The sequence below is a fragment of the Crocodylus siamensis genome, chromosome 15 (assembly GCF_052110815.1).
Source record: "Crocodylus siamensis isolate JL-2025a chromosome 15, ASM5211081v1, whole genome shotgun sequence".
NCBI lineage: Eukaryota > Metazoa > Chordata > Crocodylia > Crocodylidae > Crocodylus > Crocodylus siamensis.
Window position 1 is genome coordinate 4,889,896 of NC_143409.1, and position 18,828 is coordinate 4,908,723.

At 40.0% G+C, this 18,828-nt stretch overlaps 1 protein-coding gene across 1 annotated transcript in view; it reads right to left on the bottom strand.

The window, feature by feature from the left end:
• DIS3L (DIS3 like exosome 3'-5' exoribonuclease) overlaps positions 1 to 18,828 on the bottom strand; it is a 29,863-nt gene that overhangs the window by 1,808 nt on the left and 9,227 nt on the right. The window contains exons 4-16 of the mRNA XM_090029946.1: positions 17,661 to 17,796; positions 16,588 to 16,764; positions 15,725 to 15,803; positions 14,849 to 15,028; positions 11,698 to 11,867; positions 10,564 to 10,725; positions 9,250 to 9,497; positions 8,211 to 8,303; positions 6,289 to 6,822; positions 4,823 to 4,977; positions 4,545 to 4,723; positions 1,918 to 2,063; positions 20 to 194 (exon numbers count right to left, since the gene is read on the bottom strand). Coding sequence (XP_089886072.1) covers positions 20 to 194; positions 1,918 to 2,063; positions 4,545 to 4,723; positions 4,823 to 4,977; positions 6,289 to 6,822; positions 8,211 to 8,303; positions 9,250 to 9,497; positions 10,564 to 10,725; positions 11,698 to 11,867; positions 14,849 to 15,028; positions 15,725 to 15,803; positions 16,588 to 16,764; positions 17,661 to 17,796 — 2,434 coding nt within the window. The remainder of the gene's footprint in view (positions 1 to 19; positions 195 to 1,917; positions 2,064 to 4,544; positions 4,724 to 4,822; positions 4,978 to 6,288; positions 6,823 to 8,210; positions 8,304 to 9,249; positions 9,498 to 10,563; positions 10,726 to 11,697; positions 11,868 to 14,848; positions 15,029 to 15,724; positions 15,804 to 16,587; positions 16,765 to 17,660; positions 17,797 to 18,828) is intronic.

Below are 18,828 nucleotides of genomic sequence, written 5' to 3' on the forward strand. Positions count from 1 at the left end.
TCTAAATGAAGACACTTACTGTGATGTGTTCAAACAGACTCAGTGTAACAGATTCTCCAGCAGTTGTAGTGGAGGTAATTCTGTTTTGGAAGTGCTGGAGAAAACCGGGCTTCCATTCACAACTCCCATCAGACTGACAAGAGATGACTAAACCCTCCTTATTTTTCAGATATGCAGGAGCTTTAATTCCATACCTATAGGATAGAGAAAGTGAAAGTAAGAATTATGATTTTTCATACAAGGAATCAGATCAGCAAACTAATCTTATTCATAAGTTTATTCTAACTATACAGACCAGGGATTTGGAAAGGGAAAGATACAAAACTGAAATAGGTAACCACACTTGCAGAATTTTTTTTGAAGTGGAGTTTATTCTTGCTTCAATATCTCTTTGTCGTCTTACCTTCCCCTAGTTAACCAATGTGGAAGTCTACCTCACCACCTCTATAACCCACAATCAGGGAGCAAGGAAAATCATCAGCTAATCAAACCTAATTTTCCAGTTGAGAGAGGAAGAGACCAAGTTATCCCTGCAATTCCAGCAGCTCCTGGTCCTTTGGGGTGTTTATACAAGCACTCTGGGAATGGCAAGGGGGCTCTTTAATTGAAGTGGCTCTGAGACCTGCTCTAAAAGCACCCAGAGTGTCCCCGTGCTGAAAAATGGTGGTAGAGGTGCTTTAACTAAAGCTCATTGAACAAGTTTTAGTTAAAGTGCCCCTGCTGCCATTTTTCAGCATGGGGGCAGTGATACGTGAGAAGCAGAGTCAACTGAGTCTACTCCAATGCTCTGTAATTACAGCACATCAGAGCATCCTCGCTGCTCGTGTACAGACACCATTTGGGGCTGGGAAAAGCTCTTCTAACAGTGAAAGGCAGAGCTGTCTACTGCATAACAGCAATTCTTATTCCTACTCATGCAATTCAGTACAGCTGAATTATGCTAAAAGCAGAACATTTAATAGATTAACTTAAAAATCTTGATGTAGTGCAAAAAGCTTAAAAACAGTTTCATATAAGGACTGCTCCACAGCACATGAGAGACTGCTGCTAATTACAAGCTGAAGGGTTGACACAGATAAGTGCCTGTCTATATTTGTTTCTCTATTCTGGTTGCTCTCACAGGATCTGTTCTATGACTAGCTGTTGGTCCACATAAAATGAGCCACAAATGCTTTCAACTGATATATGCTGGATTTTTGCTTGTAGCCATGTTAGTCTAAGGACATAGGCCAGCAGTGTTCTTTGGGTGAATCTGATATCTTTTACTACACCAACTGAGTAGTTGGAAACAAGTTCTTTACAAGCTTTTGGGCACAATCACCCTATATGTACTATGCTTTCTCTACCCAGAAATACAGATGAGACATTGCAAGAAAGGCACAATTGCCATCCTCACTAAGAACATAAGAACTGGGTATCAGCTACATGAAACAGCTTTAAGGAAATGAATTGGGTGCAAAGTAAGAGACAGCTAAGGAGGGTGCAGCTTTAAACTGTTTCCTTCCCTGAATACAGACCTGCCTTTTGTTCGATTCCCTTTCTGCTGCTCAAAAATATACTTGGAGTGAAACACTTCAATTCTTTTCTTTTCCTGGGAGAAAGTGAGCTGAAAGGGGTTGCTATGACACAAATTGCTCTGGCAGTTGCAAGGATAGCGAGGCAATGGAAGGCAGTCTGACCGCTCTTTTAAGTTAGACTTTTAAGTATTCAGAATAGGTAAATACTATATTCTGTAGCCTGAATTAATGGATAGAAAGTATTGCTTCCAACCAGAAACAGCTGAAAGTGAAACCTAAGCTTGCTGCAGTTGGAAAAGGGCTGTGCGAGGTAGTTCAGCCTCTCAACCAGCAGTGTCCCTCCAAAACCCCAGTGACCCCATGTTATTTCTAGACTAATTATAAACTCTAATCAACTTACCTCGGTACAAAAACAAGCACACCATTTGTTCGAATTGAGTAAATAACACCATCTGCTACACAGCGCTCATCAGCTTCAGCAACTTTGTCTTTGAAATACATACACTGGAAAAGCTCAGTAGATTGCTTCTGGGCACGTTGTGCAGCCTGTGAGAAGGGAGAACCCCCATGAAGAGTTTATGATCATAATAAATCAATGTTGCAGAAGATGATTTGGCTTTCAAGTTATAAATTTCTAGAAGGGTCATTTCATTATTGTATTTTTATAAAAATAGACTTATCTACTCCAAAAGCTGGCAACCTTTTGCTGCAGCAAGCTGCTGCTGGCAACCCAGCTCCCTCCTGTGGGCCACAAACCTAAGCATCCCCCCTGGAGTCAGCAGATGGTGCAGAGGGAATCCAGCGTGACCCTGGGGGTACCTCTGCTGCTCTGGCCACAGGGGGAAGAGCGGGCCGTACACCCTAAGGACTCCTGCCCAGCTGCACCATGGGGCTGATTCCCTGAGCTACTGTTGGCCATATCCCGTCTCTTCCACAGGCTGCCATCCATGTCCCTGCCCCAAGGTGGGAAGTACTACATGTAAAAAAATGCGTGGTCTTCAGCTGCAGCTGTCTTAAGGAGCCTGTTACGTAAATACCACGTTCCTGGTGCAACTAAACCCTATCTAAGGAGCAGCCAATCTGTTTAACAGTTACATTGAGAAACAGAAGCAACAGAAGTGTTGCAAGTCCACTGGGTTAAGAAGCAAGACTCCTTGGATCTATTCCCACCCATGCTGCCTACTGATATTTGCCTCATGTTTTATCTCTGTAAAGCCAAAAAGACAGATACGCTTTCATGTTTGTATAATAGTACTACTCGGATATAACGTGCATTGTTGACTCGGATATAACTGAATATGCTGGTAGGGTCAGGTTGACAAGTGGTTAATTCTGCTTGGTTTCAGGGAAATCTATAACAGATCCTTTTCCTTTCTGTTTGCAAAAGGAAGTCTTTATTTCCAACTCCATTCCCAGGGGAGAAGCTGGACTAGGTGAATCTAGCTGGAGCAGAGGATCAGGATTGACTCCACTATAATCAATCTACAAAGCTCCTCAGGAGTCCCTCCTTCAGGAAGGCCGTTTCTGCCCCTGCTTCCACCCTGACCAGGTTCCTTTTCTCAAGCTCTGTATCTTAGACTGAGACTGGTTTATGCATCAGCCTATTTTTAGCTAGAGTCTGCTGCAGGACCCAGCCCCTGCTGCTGATACAGAAAAATCACTGGAGGAATAAAAGGGCTTCTTGCCAACAGAAAGACAGCCAGTCCCTGCAAGACATCCCCCCCAAAAACCCCCACTCAATTTATATTCCCCTTTACCATCCCTTTTCAAAAGTGATGCAAATTCAGCTACCCTTTAAATCTAAATTACCTATTTGTCCCTTACAGATCTTATCACACTATGTCCCCACAGATTTACAACTTCATTAGTTGCTCTGTTAAAAGCTCAAGAACAGGAAAATTTGCTTATATCAGCAGAACTTGCCTGACCTAACTTAGACTCTGAACTGGCAAAATGAAACTTTCATTTCATTTGAAGAAGTCGAGCATGTACATATAGGCAGGGGCACTGAAAGGTGTTTTTTGAAGGTTCGTTTTTCAATTATTTAACCCAAGGTTGGGAGAAGGCAACCTATTCTAAGAATCAAGGTGTACATATTTTTTAAAATTCTTAATACTTCAAATGCTGAGAGCTCTCAAGTTTTAGAAATGAAAGTTTTCAGTTCTGGTAAAATAGTCGAGAACAGATGGAAGAATAAAGTTGTTTCATCAGAGGAAATGAAGCATCTTTAACCCTCTCATAATGGAAATAATTAGTAGTGCAACAGCTAAGGAAAGGAAACAAAGTAATTAATAAAAAGCCAGTCTCTCCTCAAATACATGCATGGCCCAAGCCAGAAATACCGGTGTTTACTAGACTGGAACATGGACTCCAGACAGAAAGTTCCTGGCTTCTTAGCACATCAATATACAGAAAAATACAGGGAAAGAAAACATGTTGGTATTTTTAGTCTGGCTTTAAGTGTCTCTTGCCACTGATGCTGCTTGCAGTGCACAATCAGCTTGCGCACTGCTACTGCACTGTCAAAATACTGAAGAGCTCAGACAACAAGAGAGTGCCAAGCTGTGCTGTGGGCTTTTCAAGCCCTTCTGACTCCAGAGCCTTCGATAAAAGAAACATATTTAAACAATGATAGGAGATTTTTAATTAAGCATGTTCAAACCTAATTACTTCTTAAACTATTGGAGAGGTCCCAGGCAGCATGCAGACGTATTAAATGGCTGTTCTGTACAGGTGCAGGAAGTAATGTCTTTGTTCCCATGCTTCCATCTGCACTCAAGTGGGCTCAACATCTGCATGCCTGGTTATGCATCATTTTTGTGTTTTATGGCCCAACCAGAGTGACAATTTCAAGTTTTACTTGTATTCATTTGATTCCTATCTAATTTTGTATTGAATTAAATTATTTTAATTAGAGGGTAACATGAGTGTATGTAACTGTTGCCTGCAGGGGCCCCAGTCAGGATCATCACCCCACAGGAGATACTGTACAAAACCCTGCCACAAAACCCCATTTGCCCATCTTACCCTGTTTCTGTTATTAATATAGCTGCACAACTCATCAAGATCTTTGTTGCTGAACAAACTGTCCTTAATATTTTCTTTTGTGTCCTTTAAAGTGGCTGCTACTAACAGTCTGTGGACAGCAATATCAGCATATCTTCTAATTGGAGAAGTGAAATGGGTGTATTTATCTAGGGCAAGTCCTATGACAAAAGACAGCAATGATGAGAAAAAAGGAGCCATTAGAAACTCAGCATTTAAAAACTACATGGAAATGTAAAAAAGGGACAAGCAATAGGTACCATAGTGATGAAATTCTTCTTCAGAACAAGAGCCAGTGGAAAAGTAGAGTGCATTGGACATAGCCTGAGTAGCCATCGATCGCAGCAGTTTGTTCACAATTGGATCTAAGGGATCATTTGCTCTATCCAGAGAATCAGCCAGGGCTTTATTAGACCTACCAAAAAGAGTTAATTCTGAATAAAATAATGCCATTGTTGAATATTAGACCATACAATTAAAAGCAGCAAGGCAACATGCCATTTATGTAGCATTAACCAGATGGCATTCTGCATCATTATTAAAACTTCTCTACAAAAAAAAAGTTCAGGAGCAGCTTTGGGAAGCCAGACTTCATTTCAACATTTCCTCTCTGCGCCTCGTGTGCATAATATGAGGAGAGGAAGGAGTGGAACACAGGGGCTGCTCCACTCCTACTTTGACAACAGCCTGTCACAAACAAAGGCAGTTTCATGCACTCTCAAGACAGTGCATCCCCCATAACATTCACTTGGCAGCACCCTGGTTGAGAACCACTGGTGTGCTGCTTCAGCTGACCTCACTGGTTCTCAGCTGGGGTGCTGCTGCCACCACCGCATCCACGTGAAACAGCCCACGTGCATTGTTCACAGGCAGGTATGTCTAAGATAGGCAGAAGCACCCACTCTTGCTGAAGCCCTTCCTGGTCTGCCCCCACTTCCCTCCCACACTCCTCCTGGAAACAGACGTGTGGGACAGTTCCCACTTGCCTCTTTCCACAAGGAGCATGGGGGAGCAGACCAGGAAGTGCCGCAGCAATAGCAGGCGCCCCTGCCTGCTTTATGCTTATCTGGCTAGGCACAATGTGAACGGGGCAGTTGCAAGGGCTGCCACAGGGGTGGCACCTGTACCACAGCACCCCTAAAAGGGTCTCACAGCACCCCAGTTGAGAACCACTGCCGCACACCTGTCTGTAGATGGCGAGGGATAAGCTACAGTGCCACTAAAAGGAGGCAGCTATGGATGCATAGCCTCTGCTCCTGCGAGTTCTGGAAGAGATGACATACACAGCTCTGTATTTCCTCCTGTAAGTTAGACGTAAATTAAATCTGCTTAAATACTTATATTCCACTGAAAATTCTTTACTCAAAGGAGGACAGACTTTCGGACCAGCACTGGAGGAACCAGGGTGCAAATGAGGCTCAAATACAGTTTTAAATTTCAGTATAAACTAGTCTGGCTCTTTCACACTGACTGGATGAATAATGTTTGACAATTAAAATGCTTCTGTACCATTTTGGTCTGACCCATCATTCATCACCAGACTGGCAATCCCAAACTGCTGAAAAGCTATGTTAAAAAAGCTACAACTATTTTTAAAAAGCATTATAAAATACCTATTAAAATTCTAATTTGAATTTAATCATTGTATATATCCAGCTCTGGAGTTAAAATAACTAATCACTGGAATTTTTCTTCAAGCACTTAAATTAAGAGAAGTAAACGGTACCATGTGTCTATGACAAAGCCTTTAGCACTGGCACATTCTCGAAGTTCAGAAAAAAACTCTTGTCGTGGAGGAGGGTGCTGACGTAACAAGGCTTGTTGCGGAAATTTCTCCCAAATCTTCTTTGCCACCCAGTGGTTGGCAAGAATCATGCATTCAGCAACAGTCTCATGCACCTCCAGTGGCTGCTTAGGGATGAGGTCGTGAATGTTCTTCTTATCATCCAGCAGCACTCTGATTTCCACTCCTTCCAATTCCAGCGCACCACAGCTGTCACGTTTAGCCCGAACATGTCGAGCTATATCAGTCAGCTTCCCTATTGCCCACACCAGTTCATTCAGCTTCTGCTGTCTAGTTCTCTCATCCAGTTCTTTGAGTTCTAGGATCTCATCAACACCACTTAGGTCTCCATCTAATAATCCTTGGGCTGCCTCATAGTGCAGTTTGTATGCAGATCGAATAATGGTTCTGTTGTACCAGACCCTCTGTATTTCATAAGAAGTTTTATCCAGTTCCCACATGACACTTACAGCATACCTGAAAAATAAAATCACAATGTATTTATTTAACAGTACTTAGTTTTTACTCAACTTGAACTTGAAACATATCCAAGTCTGCAGATTCTTTTACATTTCTTGTACCAAAAATTCTCTTTGACTTAATAAAGCAAACGGGGCATCAGCAGTGTCTTTGTTTAATGCATTTGCCTTTCACCCTTCAAGATGGTGTGTAAAATAAATGAAGAGCAAGCATATTTAGTATTCTATTACTCAGCTACAGCACTCTGGTGTAAGGCAGAGCTCTCCAGCTTCTGGCCTGCAAGCTGTGTTTAGCTGCTGTTTCCTGCCACTGCTCTGCCAGGGTCTCTGGGTCCCCTGCTCCTTCCTCCAGCTTGTGCTTTTTGTTCCTAAGCCCCTGGAGGCAGGGCAGCATAGCCTGGGAAGCCCACAGAGCCCGCAGCCCCCAGCTGCTCAGAAATTGGACAGCTTGCAGTAAGGCATCTTAGTGAAATGTGCAAAACATCTTATTCTTTGTCACTTTTAAACAGGAACAAAGAAAGAAATCTATGCTCTTACAATAACAGCTTTGTCAGCATTAAACATATCCAAAAAATCTTTTTTTTTTTTTTTTAAACGGAGAGAGGTGGGAATTACAGGAATTCTCCAAAGAAGATTCTTAGGTACCAACAACTGTTTATTTCAGGAATAAACTTTGACAACATAATGTTGCAGTTTGACTGAATGCTAAGCCTCATTTCTTCCAAAGACTTGTGTACGTGCTCAACTGGTTAAAAGGATTACTATTAGAAAATAAACTATTTCACTACATATATAATTCTTTGAGGATCAGGGCATGGACCAATATTTCCACAAATGAAAAGGTGACTTTTTCAAATGCATGCAACTCTGCAATTTTGTTATTTAGACAAGTGTCTACACATGCATTAACATGCTTTAATAAATGCACATTAAATCTAGTACCTCTGTTGTGAGGTATACTAAGAAAATGAGCATTAGCCTATCTTAATGCGCATTAACTACACAGTATTCAAGTGATGCTTAACGAGCATTAGCCTATTTTAATGCATATTAACTAAATAGCACATTTTTATTGATGTTTTAATGTACATTAAAATAGACTAATGCACATTAAGGCACACCTGTGGATGTGCCCATTAAGTACTAAACCATATGCAATAAAAATACATCTTAAAAACAACCAACCAACCAACAAAAACCTAAGGAAGAATTCCTTACTGGTTTCACAAAATTACTTGTACTCTGCTTGTGATCTTTATGTGTGTGCTCTCAGAAACGTTATTCTTGGAGGTCTGTACAAGGGATTTACTCAGGTAACTACTGGTAACAATAATGAAGTTACTCGTATAAATCCCACATTAGTCATAAATATTATGAAAGTCTTACCTATCAACTCCACTAAGAAGAGAGCATATGTCAGCACTCAGGACAGAGGGTAGCATGTCATAACGACGATCGGCTAAGTAATAAGTTGTCGCCCTGAGGATAAAGCACATTTATTGTTCTCTTCAAAGGGACTCATTGGTGTACATCTCTCAAGCAGTCTGCAGCATAAGCACAGCTTCAGCAAAACAAGATACAAATCTCAGCATGATTTTAACAGGTTAGTTTTACACAATACACACAAGAGCAGCAATGTACTCAGGTTATTTAAATATTCATTTACAAAATATGGGGCAAATCCTACTTCCCTCATGCACCATCAACTTTCATTATATTTTCAGGAATGAAGCGATAAGGCCTAAGCAGTCACATAAAACAAACTATTCAGAGGCTCTATCTAATGCACTTCTGCCAATTATCAACTACCTTACTACTCTGCAGCTGCATAAAGCAGTCTATTTAAAAAAATTAGTTCCAAAACTAAAAAAGGACTGCCGTATGTGGGAAATGAAAATCCAGTCTCAATATCCTCAGTTGCAAATTTTTCAACTAGGACAGAGACTTTACTGTATTCATGTAATGGGGGCTTTTTTCTACCTTCTGTAAAGATACATTCCTTCAAAAATAAACAAGGGCTTTCTAATTATATCTAAATCTTGATAATTGAAACAGAACAATGACCAAGACTTAATCATATCAAATACTGCTAATTAAGGATATATGATTTCAGGAAATGAGAAAGAAGCATTTCATGCATAAAGAAGCAGCTAAGCCCACCAGAAGATATTTATTTCCACAACAAATCCTTTCTTCCCCCGAGGCAAGCACCAGGTCCCTATTGGCCAGTTCTTTGTAGGGAAGCCTACCGTACTACTTCATCTATTTATTTTGAGGAAGCTATTTTTATAGTCACCAACTCTTTAAGAAGAGCAACAAGCTTCTTATTCTCAGTAATCTTTTTACATGATTTAGGACAGCCTCAATATAAGCTTCCAAGTTCCCCTCCTGCAGTATGCTCTGCACTTCACAGTAAATAAGTTACCTTGCTCTAGCCTCAAGATCAGTGTAAGAATTTACTGGCACAAAATGGGTTACATCTGCAATATGGACACCTAGCTCTAGGTTCTCATTGGCTAATGTTCTAACGGAGAGTGTATCATCCACATCTTCACAGCCTTTTGGGTCAATGCTAAATACTAAATGCGTATCCCTCAAGTCAACACGTTTCAGTTCCTCCTCTGGATTCACCCTCCACGGATTCTCCAAGGTGCTGACTGGCATCTCCGACATCTGCACAAATAGGATATTGGCAATTTGTAAACGTATTACAGATAAAGGTTACACTATATTTAAAATGAGCTTTTTCAGTGACACAACAGTAGCTGCATTTATGAAGTTGTTGTAATTTTTCATCCAAGAAAGGCAACTCTTATAAACATGTTTTCACTGCATTCTCCAAGTCCGCCCATCATGTTTATCTTATAGAATGCATCAATTTCCTTGTGCTTTAAAATAGTGTTCCTGCACAGTGATTTTTGGAGACAAGTACCTAAGTATTAATGCAGTTCTGGTAAATATGAATGAATTTGGTCTTTTGCATCTGTCTACTGTGCTTAGTTTTAAACTACTATAAATATCAAAAGCGAATCAAAACTTCACAGGGCATTAACCCCTTCCCTAATAATGTAACTTGGAAGTTTTGACAGTTTTTAAAGCACAGATGTATAACATGCAGCCCACCACAGCAATCCCAATGGCCCTCCATATTTCTGCATTAACCACTGTATTAAACAAAAGAAATTTTAAAAGTAAAACAGCAAGTCCTGTGTCCTCATCACATGGCAATTCATCAGTCTGTGCATAGATGATCCACTTTCCCACACCCTGCTAACGTGCTGAGGACCTGCATCAGGTCAGAGCCAATCCTGTAAGTGGTAGCTCTCGACTGGAAAGTGCACCTTGCAAGCAGCCCTCAGAATTTGATTTGTCCACCCCTACCCTGAGGAGTCCTCAGATCAAAAGACAGTACTATTTCAACATTCCACCTAGTATGAAGATCCTAAACCAGAGGTGCTCGTATTTACAGTGCAAAGTACATTTTAACACAGAGATTATCTCAAATCACTTCACTGCGATTTCCAAATCCATTGTTTCCTTGGGACAAACACAGTGATTACATACTTGGAAAACTGACATTAGAAAAGTATCCCATTTAATTTTTAGAAACTGGAAACAGGTAAATAAAAAGGCACTACGTTGGCAGCTAACTCTTCAAACCATCAGTAGGTCCCCTCTCCTTAAAGAGCAACAATTTGAGAACCAGTGTTAAAGAATCCAGTTAACCACAAAGTCTAACCTGTACTTCAGAGAAAGGAGCAACAGAAATGCCGTTCTCCACCAGAATAGCTGCTATTTCCCCTTCGAGATCGCCTATTCGTCCTAGAACTCGTACAAAATGTCCATTTGGATATACAGAAGTTGACTCCCAGGCATCAATGCGCACAATAACCCTACAATCCTGTAGGGAAGCAATAATTCTTATGTTAGAACAGCAATTCATTATTAAAAAGCAATCAACATAAATGCTAATCAAGGGGCAACCTGTGAAATCCAAAGATTAGCAACTCTAAAAATAATTTTACAGACAGAAGAAAATATTTGGGGAACTATGCAAATAGACACTGAAGGACATTTGTTTCTCCTTATGAAAGACCATTCAGAAGCATTTAACAAAACCACAGCTTTAAATGAAAAACCAAAATACATATACACTGCATTTATGCACACCCTAGACTCTAACCTGTACAGGGAAAGAGAATCTGTGAACCTAAGCTGCTTTGTGAAGGCACGCATTCTGCCCCTAAAACACCTCTGCTGCAGCAAAGTATCTGGGCCACGTTGTTTTAACTTGAAGTGTGCAGCATCAGTCAAACTATACTACACATACACCTGTGCACTTCTATCACAGTAATCAGAAGGAAGGAGACTCGTGTGGTTTAAATTACATGAGGTATGTGTGTGGTCATTGCTATACTGCAGTGATTCTCAACCAAGATGCTGCAGCTGCTGTGACAATCTTTTAAAGGTGGTGCATAACAGTAGCACTGTTAGGTATGCCAACACCTACACAGGATTCATAAGATAAACACAGCGATTTTAAATAGGAATTTATAGTGTCAGAAACAATCTGACCTTGGGCTTTCCAAGTTCTTTGCCACAGAAGAATTGTTCTATTATTTTTTCATAAGCAAAAGACAAACGAAAGCTAAGAGCTGGCATTTTTCCCAAGGGGTGCCTTGAATCTAATGAGGTTTAGCACCACTTATATAAATACATAAGCTGTATGACAGCATGCCAGGTGTTCATTATACCCTCCCTGCTTCTGGATTATTAATAGCTTTTTCTTTCTTTTACCGCCGTTGGTATTATTATTGTCTTAAATAAAACATGCACTGGAATATACAGTGTACAAATAGTCGCATCTTTCTACCTGTAGTGCTTCAGCTTGCTGTGTACTGATCCTGATCTTGGGAATTCTGTAGTCCCATGGCGTAACAAGAATTTTCTGAACATTTTTGCCTTGGGTCTGGCTCTCTTCTTTGGATGGAAAAGTGACCACATAATCCCTCCAGTTCTTCTGAATGATTCCAACAACTCTACCTTTGAACAAGAAACACTGTTGGCTAATGAGTGGTTAGGTAGGAAGTACAAAGTAGTTTGTGGAAGTAATGAATCTTCCAATCTTCTGTTGTATGAACAGGCGTGCCATAAGTCTACACTAGGACTCATAACAAAATGTGACATACAACAGGGGTCTAATAAGCTGTATATTGCAGTTATGTGAGCACTGTACTATTCTGAAAGTTATGAATATGTTCTAAGCAAAATCAAAAATACTCCTGTTCAAAGACAAGTTTGTAATAAATTGACATTTCTGCAACTATATTTTGATGAACCTGAATTTAAAAAGGGTTCTTTATTTTAAGAGACACTAATTTGCTTTGCAGATTTGGACCCATATTCCATATAGCAAGTGGTGCTCGCAGGGCAAATGAATGGCATGGGACAAGTCCACATACTGGATTGGACCCTGCTCACCTGGATTGGGCCCCAGGGTCTGCACTGCCTCTTACCCACCTAGATCAGGCCCTGCACCACCCGATTTATTTAGTTTGGAGAAAAGAAGACAAAGAGGATTTAACAGCAGCCTTCAACTACCTGCAGGGGGGTTCCAAAGAGGATGGAGCTGGACTGTTCTCACTGGTGACAGATGACAGAACAAGGAGCAATGGTTTCAAGTTGCAGCAAGGGAGGTTTAGGTTGGATATTAGGGAAAACTTTCTCACTAGGAAGGTGGTGAAGCACTGGAACAAGTTACCTAGAGAGATGGTGGAATCTCCATCCTGGGAGGGTTTTAAGGCTCATTTTGAAAGAGCCCTGACTGGAATGATCTAGTTGGGGATGGTCTTGCTTTGAGCAGGAGGTTGGACTAGATGATCTCCTAAGGTCCCTTCCAACTCTAATCTTCTATGATTCTTCTTCTTCTTCTTCTATGATCTAGTGCCCTGGACCATGGACCCAAGGGCAGCCCCGCAGGCTGGATGACATGGTGCTAGGGGCTGGATCTGGCCCACAGGTTGAACACCTCAACTATACAATCTATGCAGAACGTTTCTTAATTCACAACTGAACTGCAGCTAACAGTGGGGTAGAATCTGGCAACTGCTTACAAGGCTAAAATCATTCAGCATTTTATGGCAGGAAGAAAACTGGTCTCCTAAAGCCTTAACTCTGATCTGAGCAAAAGGACTAGAGTGGTTCCCAAATTACGACAAATTGTGCACCGCCAATTTAAAACCATACAACCTGAAGTACCACCAGCAAATTTTTATCATATAAAGTAATTATAATAAAACCCTTAACGCGTACCACTGACAGGTTGTCTATGTACCACTGGTGGTACCTGTGCCACAGATTGGTAACGGCTGGACTAGAATAAGGACTCCAGAGGGATGAAATTAGGACTTTCTGGTGAAAGAAATTAAGAAAAGAAGCCTGAGAAGTAGAGACAGGATCTGGCTAAGTGAGGAGGACAAGACTGAGATGAGGAGCCAGGAGTCAGGAAGAAACAGGATTGAAAGGACAGGTTAGAGACGGCAACTTGGGGGAAGACAGACTGTTGGTCTCTGCCCAGTAGGTTACACTCCCCTCCAGAGCTTTGAATAGAACCCAGGATTGATGAGTCACACCATTCCTCTGCTAAAAGCTATGATACCTGTAGATCCCTGTAATCTTCTATCACTTACTTCATTTGCTTAAATGGCACATGTCTGTGCAGTGGACCTAAAGGTCCCAAACCCTGGTGATGACCATAGGGGCATCAATGTAATAGAATTTCAGGGGAGGGGCACTGTAAAGAGAGCTAGAACGCTACTCACAAGAAAATATATTAGGAGAACACAATAGTTGCAAAGTCAAATAATCAGAAGTTTAGAAGTATCAGAATTAAAGTTGCACAGGCAACTATAATTTGCCCCTCTGTGTGTATGCATTATACCATCCTTAATTACATGAGCCCACACTGTTTTTTCCACATGACTCCTGCCTCTTTCAGTGCACAGAATGGATGATGGTCTCTTAATGAACAATTATTTGATATTTTGTGTTCTCCTTGCTGTTCAATGCATATCCCATGCTTTGTTTACTGTCCATCTTTCAATCTTGCTCTAAAAAAAGAATTATTAATTTTCCTTGTGGATTTTCTATGGTCCTCAGCACAATAGCATCCAAGTGCTTCACAAACATTAATGAATTTATTTTCACAATACCCCCATGACATGAGCAAGTATTATCATCTCCATTTTCCCAAGGCATTGAGTGATTAAGGTCAAAAGCATTCACTAAATTTGGGCACCAATTTGCAATAACTAGGACCTGACACAAAGAATGAACCATTATATAAAATGCTCCCATTAGTATCAAACCAGAGCCCAGGGTCTCAAGGGAGGCACCCAGATAATGAGAAAAACATAACTGGCAACCACTTTTGAAAGTTCGAAGTGATCTGTCTAACAGTACATAGGAACGCTGTACCACTGGTGGGACAGAATCCAGTTCTCCATGGAAACTGCCTTAACCACAAAACCATCACTTCTCTTCCTACTGTCCCCTGCTTCCTTCATTATGCGTACACCAGGTTCTGCAATAAATTAACACAGGAGTTCAACAAACAACTGTCTCCTTTGTTGCACAGCCCTGATTCATCTCCAGAGGAGGTCTACCCTGTGCACTGATGACGGCTGGAGTGCTACGGAAAAAGTTGTATATGATCCTGTAATTACAGGCTGTATGAAAATACTTCTGCTGGACAAGGCTGAAATAAGGTTGCACTGGCAACTTGAATCCTGACACTGCCTAACTTTTGACTGCTTCACTTGCAACTGTAATAACGTTCTTTTAATATGATTCTGTGTAATATCAATACCATACCATTATGGCATGGTATGTTAAACCTTGATGATAAACCAGGACATTTTGGAAGGGCAGGACGGGACAGTTCCTACCATTAAAACCACAATATAGTCCAGCAAGCTGAGGAAAGCAAATACTCCAAACCTACGTTGTATCATGATCCACTTTACCTGTAGGCATAGGTTCACTGGAGGTATCACCTGATGCTTTTTCATCAGCCTCATTCTCACAAAGAGCAACGGTTCTTCCTTTCCATTCATGCAGGGGCAATAACTCTACAGCTACCACATCACCATGGATTGCTCGGTTCCGAGCTTTGGTACCATAAATAAGTATATCACTCTGGAGATCTAAGTTTGAAGTAATAATAGTTAAATAAGATTATAAATCTGTTGCACACTGCCTCCTTCAGCAGTGTTTTGCTGAAATAACAGTTTGTAGCAAAATGGCTGTTCTTACATAGCTGCACCCAAAAGGATTACTAGTAAGTACCCAATGCCACAAGAAGATGAGAAATCTTCCTCCAGTTCTTGAAAGAATTATCGGGCAGTTTTATGTTTGGAGCCTTAGATAAAAAAATGTTGGATTCTATCACCAGCCCACATCATTTCCCTTTTCCTGTTTTCACTTCTGCACTTACTTAACTAACTTCAGCCATGTAAGTGGCTGCACTGACACCAAAACAAAGCACACAGGATAAGTATGTCCGCTAGGGTCCACTTGTGGAGAGGTCCAGATAAACCCTTTAGCAGGACACAGGAAGCCATCAGTTTAGGTGCAGGCAGTGGGAAAATGAGAAGCTAAATACAGATGATTATTTTTGAAGAGGTCTACACAGAACTGTTTTTGGATTCCAATTTTACACATCCTCATTTTTAAAATTCCCTTTCATCACTATCTTAATGACTGAGGGGCTGACATGGCTTCTTATAGAGAGCCTGGAAACTTTTGTTCCCAAGTAGGCTGGAAGGGGACACTATAATGTGAAATGGAAGCTTTTATTGTAAACTCTTTTATTGTACACATTTAACTGTAAACTTTTTCACCTTTTTTTTTCCTGCTGGCTCCCTGAAGTCGAACAAAAGCTTCCATTTGTGCTCTATGCTTATTGACATTCAGGATACCCTAAAATAAAGTAAAAGGCATTTAACAAATAGAAGTAGCTTTAAGGAAAGAAAATCTCCATGCCTCAATACAACTAGCTTGAAAAATAACTCAATTGTTAAAAATCCATTTTTAAAGAGACGTTTTCTGATCATTTTCACAAAATACTTTGAGTAAGATAATGCTGTTCTTTATAGGGAGAATATACAATGCAGAACCGACAATACTGAATTACTGAAAGAGCTAAGAATTCTTTCTAGATGTTTAATTCTATTTGGTGCTGATGAAAGCTCTGAAGACTACAGTTCTCTCTCTATTCAAACAGATATAACACAAGAATTACTTCAAGCCTGATTTATACTGCACTGCCACATGTGATCCTGAACCTAGAGGTAAAATTTAAATCTCTATGCTTATTTTATTCTTGCTTCTTTCCTATGTCTGCCAAAGGAAACAATGCTGGTCTCCTGTGGTAAGTTTAATTTTTCATGATATGGACACACATCACTAACAGTTAAACTTATGCCACCAAATACATAAGGGAGTAATATCTTATTTTTATACTAATGATCTGGGCTGGATTCAAGGGAAATCAGAGGCTCAGTATCTTTGCAATTTAGTCCTTTTACTTGCTGATCATACTCTAGCTTTTGTGCTTCTTTCCTGCAAGAGTTTTCCATTTTTTCTTTATTCCATATCACCTCCCCCACCCACCATATCCATTTTGTTGAACACTTCCAAAAAGAGTTCCTTCTCTCCAGCTTCATCTTACTTTTCTATGTACACTTTATAAATAATATATTACCTGTATGTATCTTCCAGATTTGATCCCAGCCTCCAGTACTTCCATAAGAAGATGTTCAGGATACTCCTTCCCATTATTTTCTTGGCTTTCACTCTCCCGTTCACGTCGAGATTGAAGTATGGAATCAAAGAGTTCATGGGCAGCATTTAAGTCCACCCAAAAGTTATCCAAGTAATTCTATACATAATTTATAAATGGAGGACAAAAGATTTAAGAGATTTATGTTTCAGTTAACAATGTTTCCTGCAAAAACAACAGAATTCTGTGTAATAACTGTCATTCCTACTACACTCTGTCTAAATACACAGTGCTTTTCTGTGGTAGCCAAGTGTCCGCTCCAAAGTAGCTTAAACACCAAAAGCCAATCGCAACACAAATATGCCACAGTAGAGAAAGGATATATTTTTTTAAAATAATAAACAACAAACTATTTTTAGGATAGCATCTTAGACTATTACAATGAAATTATTTTAAAAAAATCAAATTTCCTTTAAAGTACTTTAAAGATCTGAAAAAGATAATATTTTTAGAGGTGATTAGCTTGGCAACATTTTTTTTACAACCAGAGGTATTTCCCCTTTGCCCAGCAATCTCCCAGACACCAGGAACAAAATAAGTAATGGAAAATCAACTCCTTTTCACTACTATAGTGAATCCCAATTAGTCAAGACTACAATACACCAGTAAAGCAATGTGGATTACTCTTGTGCTGCTGGTGACTGTGCTTTAACTGCAGTGTAGACTTCAGTAATGTAGACTGTCAGTCTTTCGCTGTTCACTAACACTAAATTAAAGAATGAAAAAATGATGACAAGGCCTCTCTGAGCAAGGAACACCTTTTTTATGGAGCTGTTTTCTTCCAGGTTCTGTTTTAGCACCAATTCTGATAATATTCATAATATTGATTTCCTTGTGTTCATTTATGCACACAGAGTAACATTATTATTGTATTATTTTCCAAAAAAATCTTTGAGATGACATAAAATATACACTGGTCTTTAAAAGGGCTTGATTTGTTATGACGGTGAAGTGACACAAAGATGTCTTTTCTTCTATTTCTTTTGGTACTTTACCTTGAATGAAATCACAAACACTCCTTCTGTTTCATTTCCATATTGTCTGATAGCATCTTCATCTTCTGTTACCATAACAACTGGCATCTGACCCAAACAATGATTATAATACCAGACTGCTGCATTGTAAATACTCCTGGAAAAACAAAGTACGTGCTTTGTGTCAGATTACATTTATGATCATGTAACACATTTCCAGGACCTTTATACAAGTCATTACATTTCTAACGTGTGTATGTTTGAGTTCGGAAAACAGGTTAGCATGCACCTAATAGACAAACAAAATCCTAGCTCTCTCATCCTGGGTGCTCTCTGGAAGTTAATGGTAGAGAATGCACTGGGAGCCTTACACTGTCCCCAGCACATCCACATATATCCCCAATACAGCTTTGTATTCCTTTGAATGCAAGTCTGTGGAAAATAAACTGGAATGTGGTCACAGTTCCAACTCCTCTATACCTGCTACAGCATCTGACGGTAGGTATTAGTAGGAATATACCAGTTTCCAAGCAGAGAACAAAATTAGTCAATCATTTTTATAAAGCCTGCAATTTACTTTTATGTCAAAAAATGTGTGCACATGCCTGTGCTTCACATACAAATACAAATCAAGGAACTGCATATAAACATGGTGCTTTGGATATGCAAGCATAAAGTTGAGCAAGTATCGAAAGCAATTTTATATATGAAAGTAACACTCAACCTTTTGAAAGTCTAGCCTAATGTTTTCCAGACCACTGATGAAAATATTCAGATAAAATAAAAGGTTATTAACAATTATCTCATTTATAGACACACGCTCTGTTCAGAAGAGGCCTACATTTGTTCTGTGTGAACATTCTGAAGAGAACATATTCTATTTACTTTTGGTAAAGCTTTCCTGAGAACTCAGCTCCAATTTGACTTCAGTTCAATTTAATTTTTTTTTAAGTATAATTAAACAGGGATTACATTAAAAAAAGAGACACAAAAATGTCTAAAAACAATATAGAACACTTTCTTAATCACAAAAGGACAATCTAAAACTTCAATTATTATGTATTCCTGCAGTGGTTCTCAAACTTTTTGGACTCAAGGCCCCCCTCATTCCCAACCTGCAGCCCCCTGGCCCTGCCAGTCCCCTGCCTCCCAACCCAAAGCCTCCTGGCCTTGCTGGTGCCCCTCACTC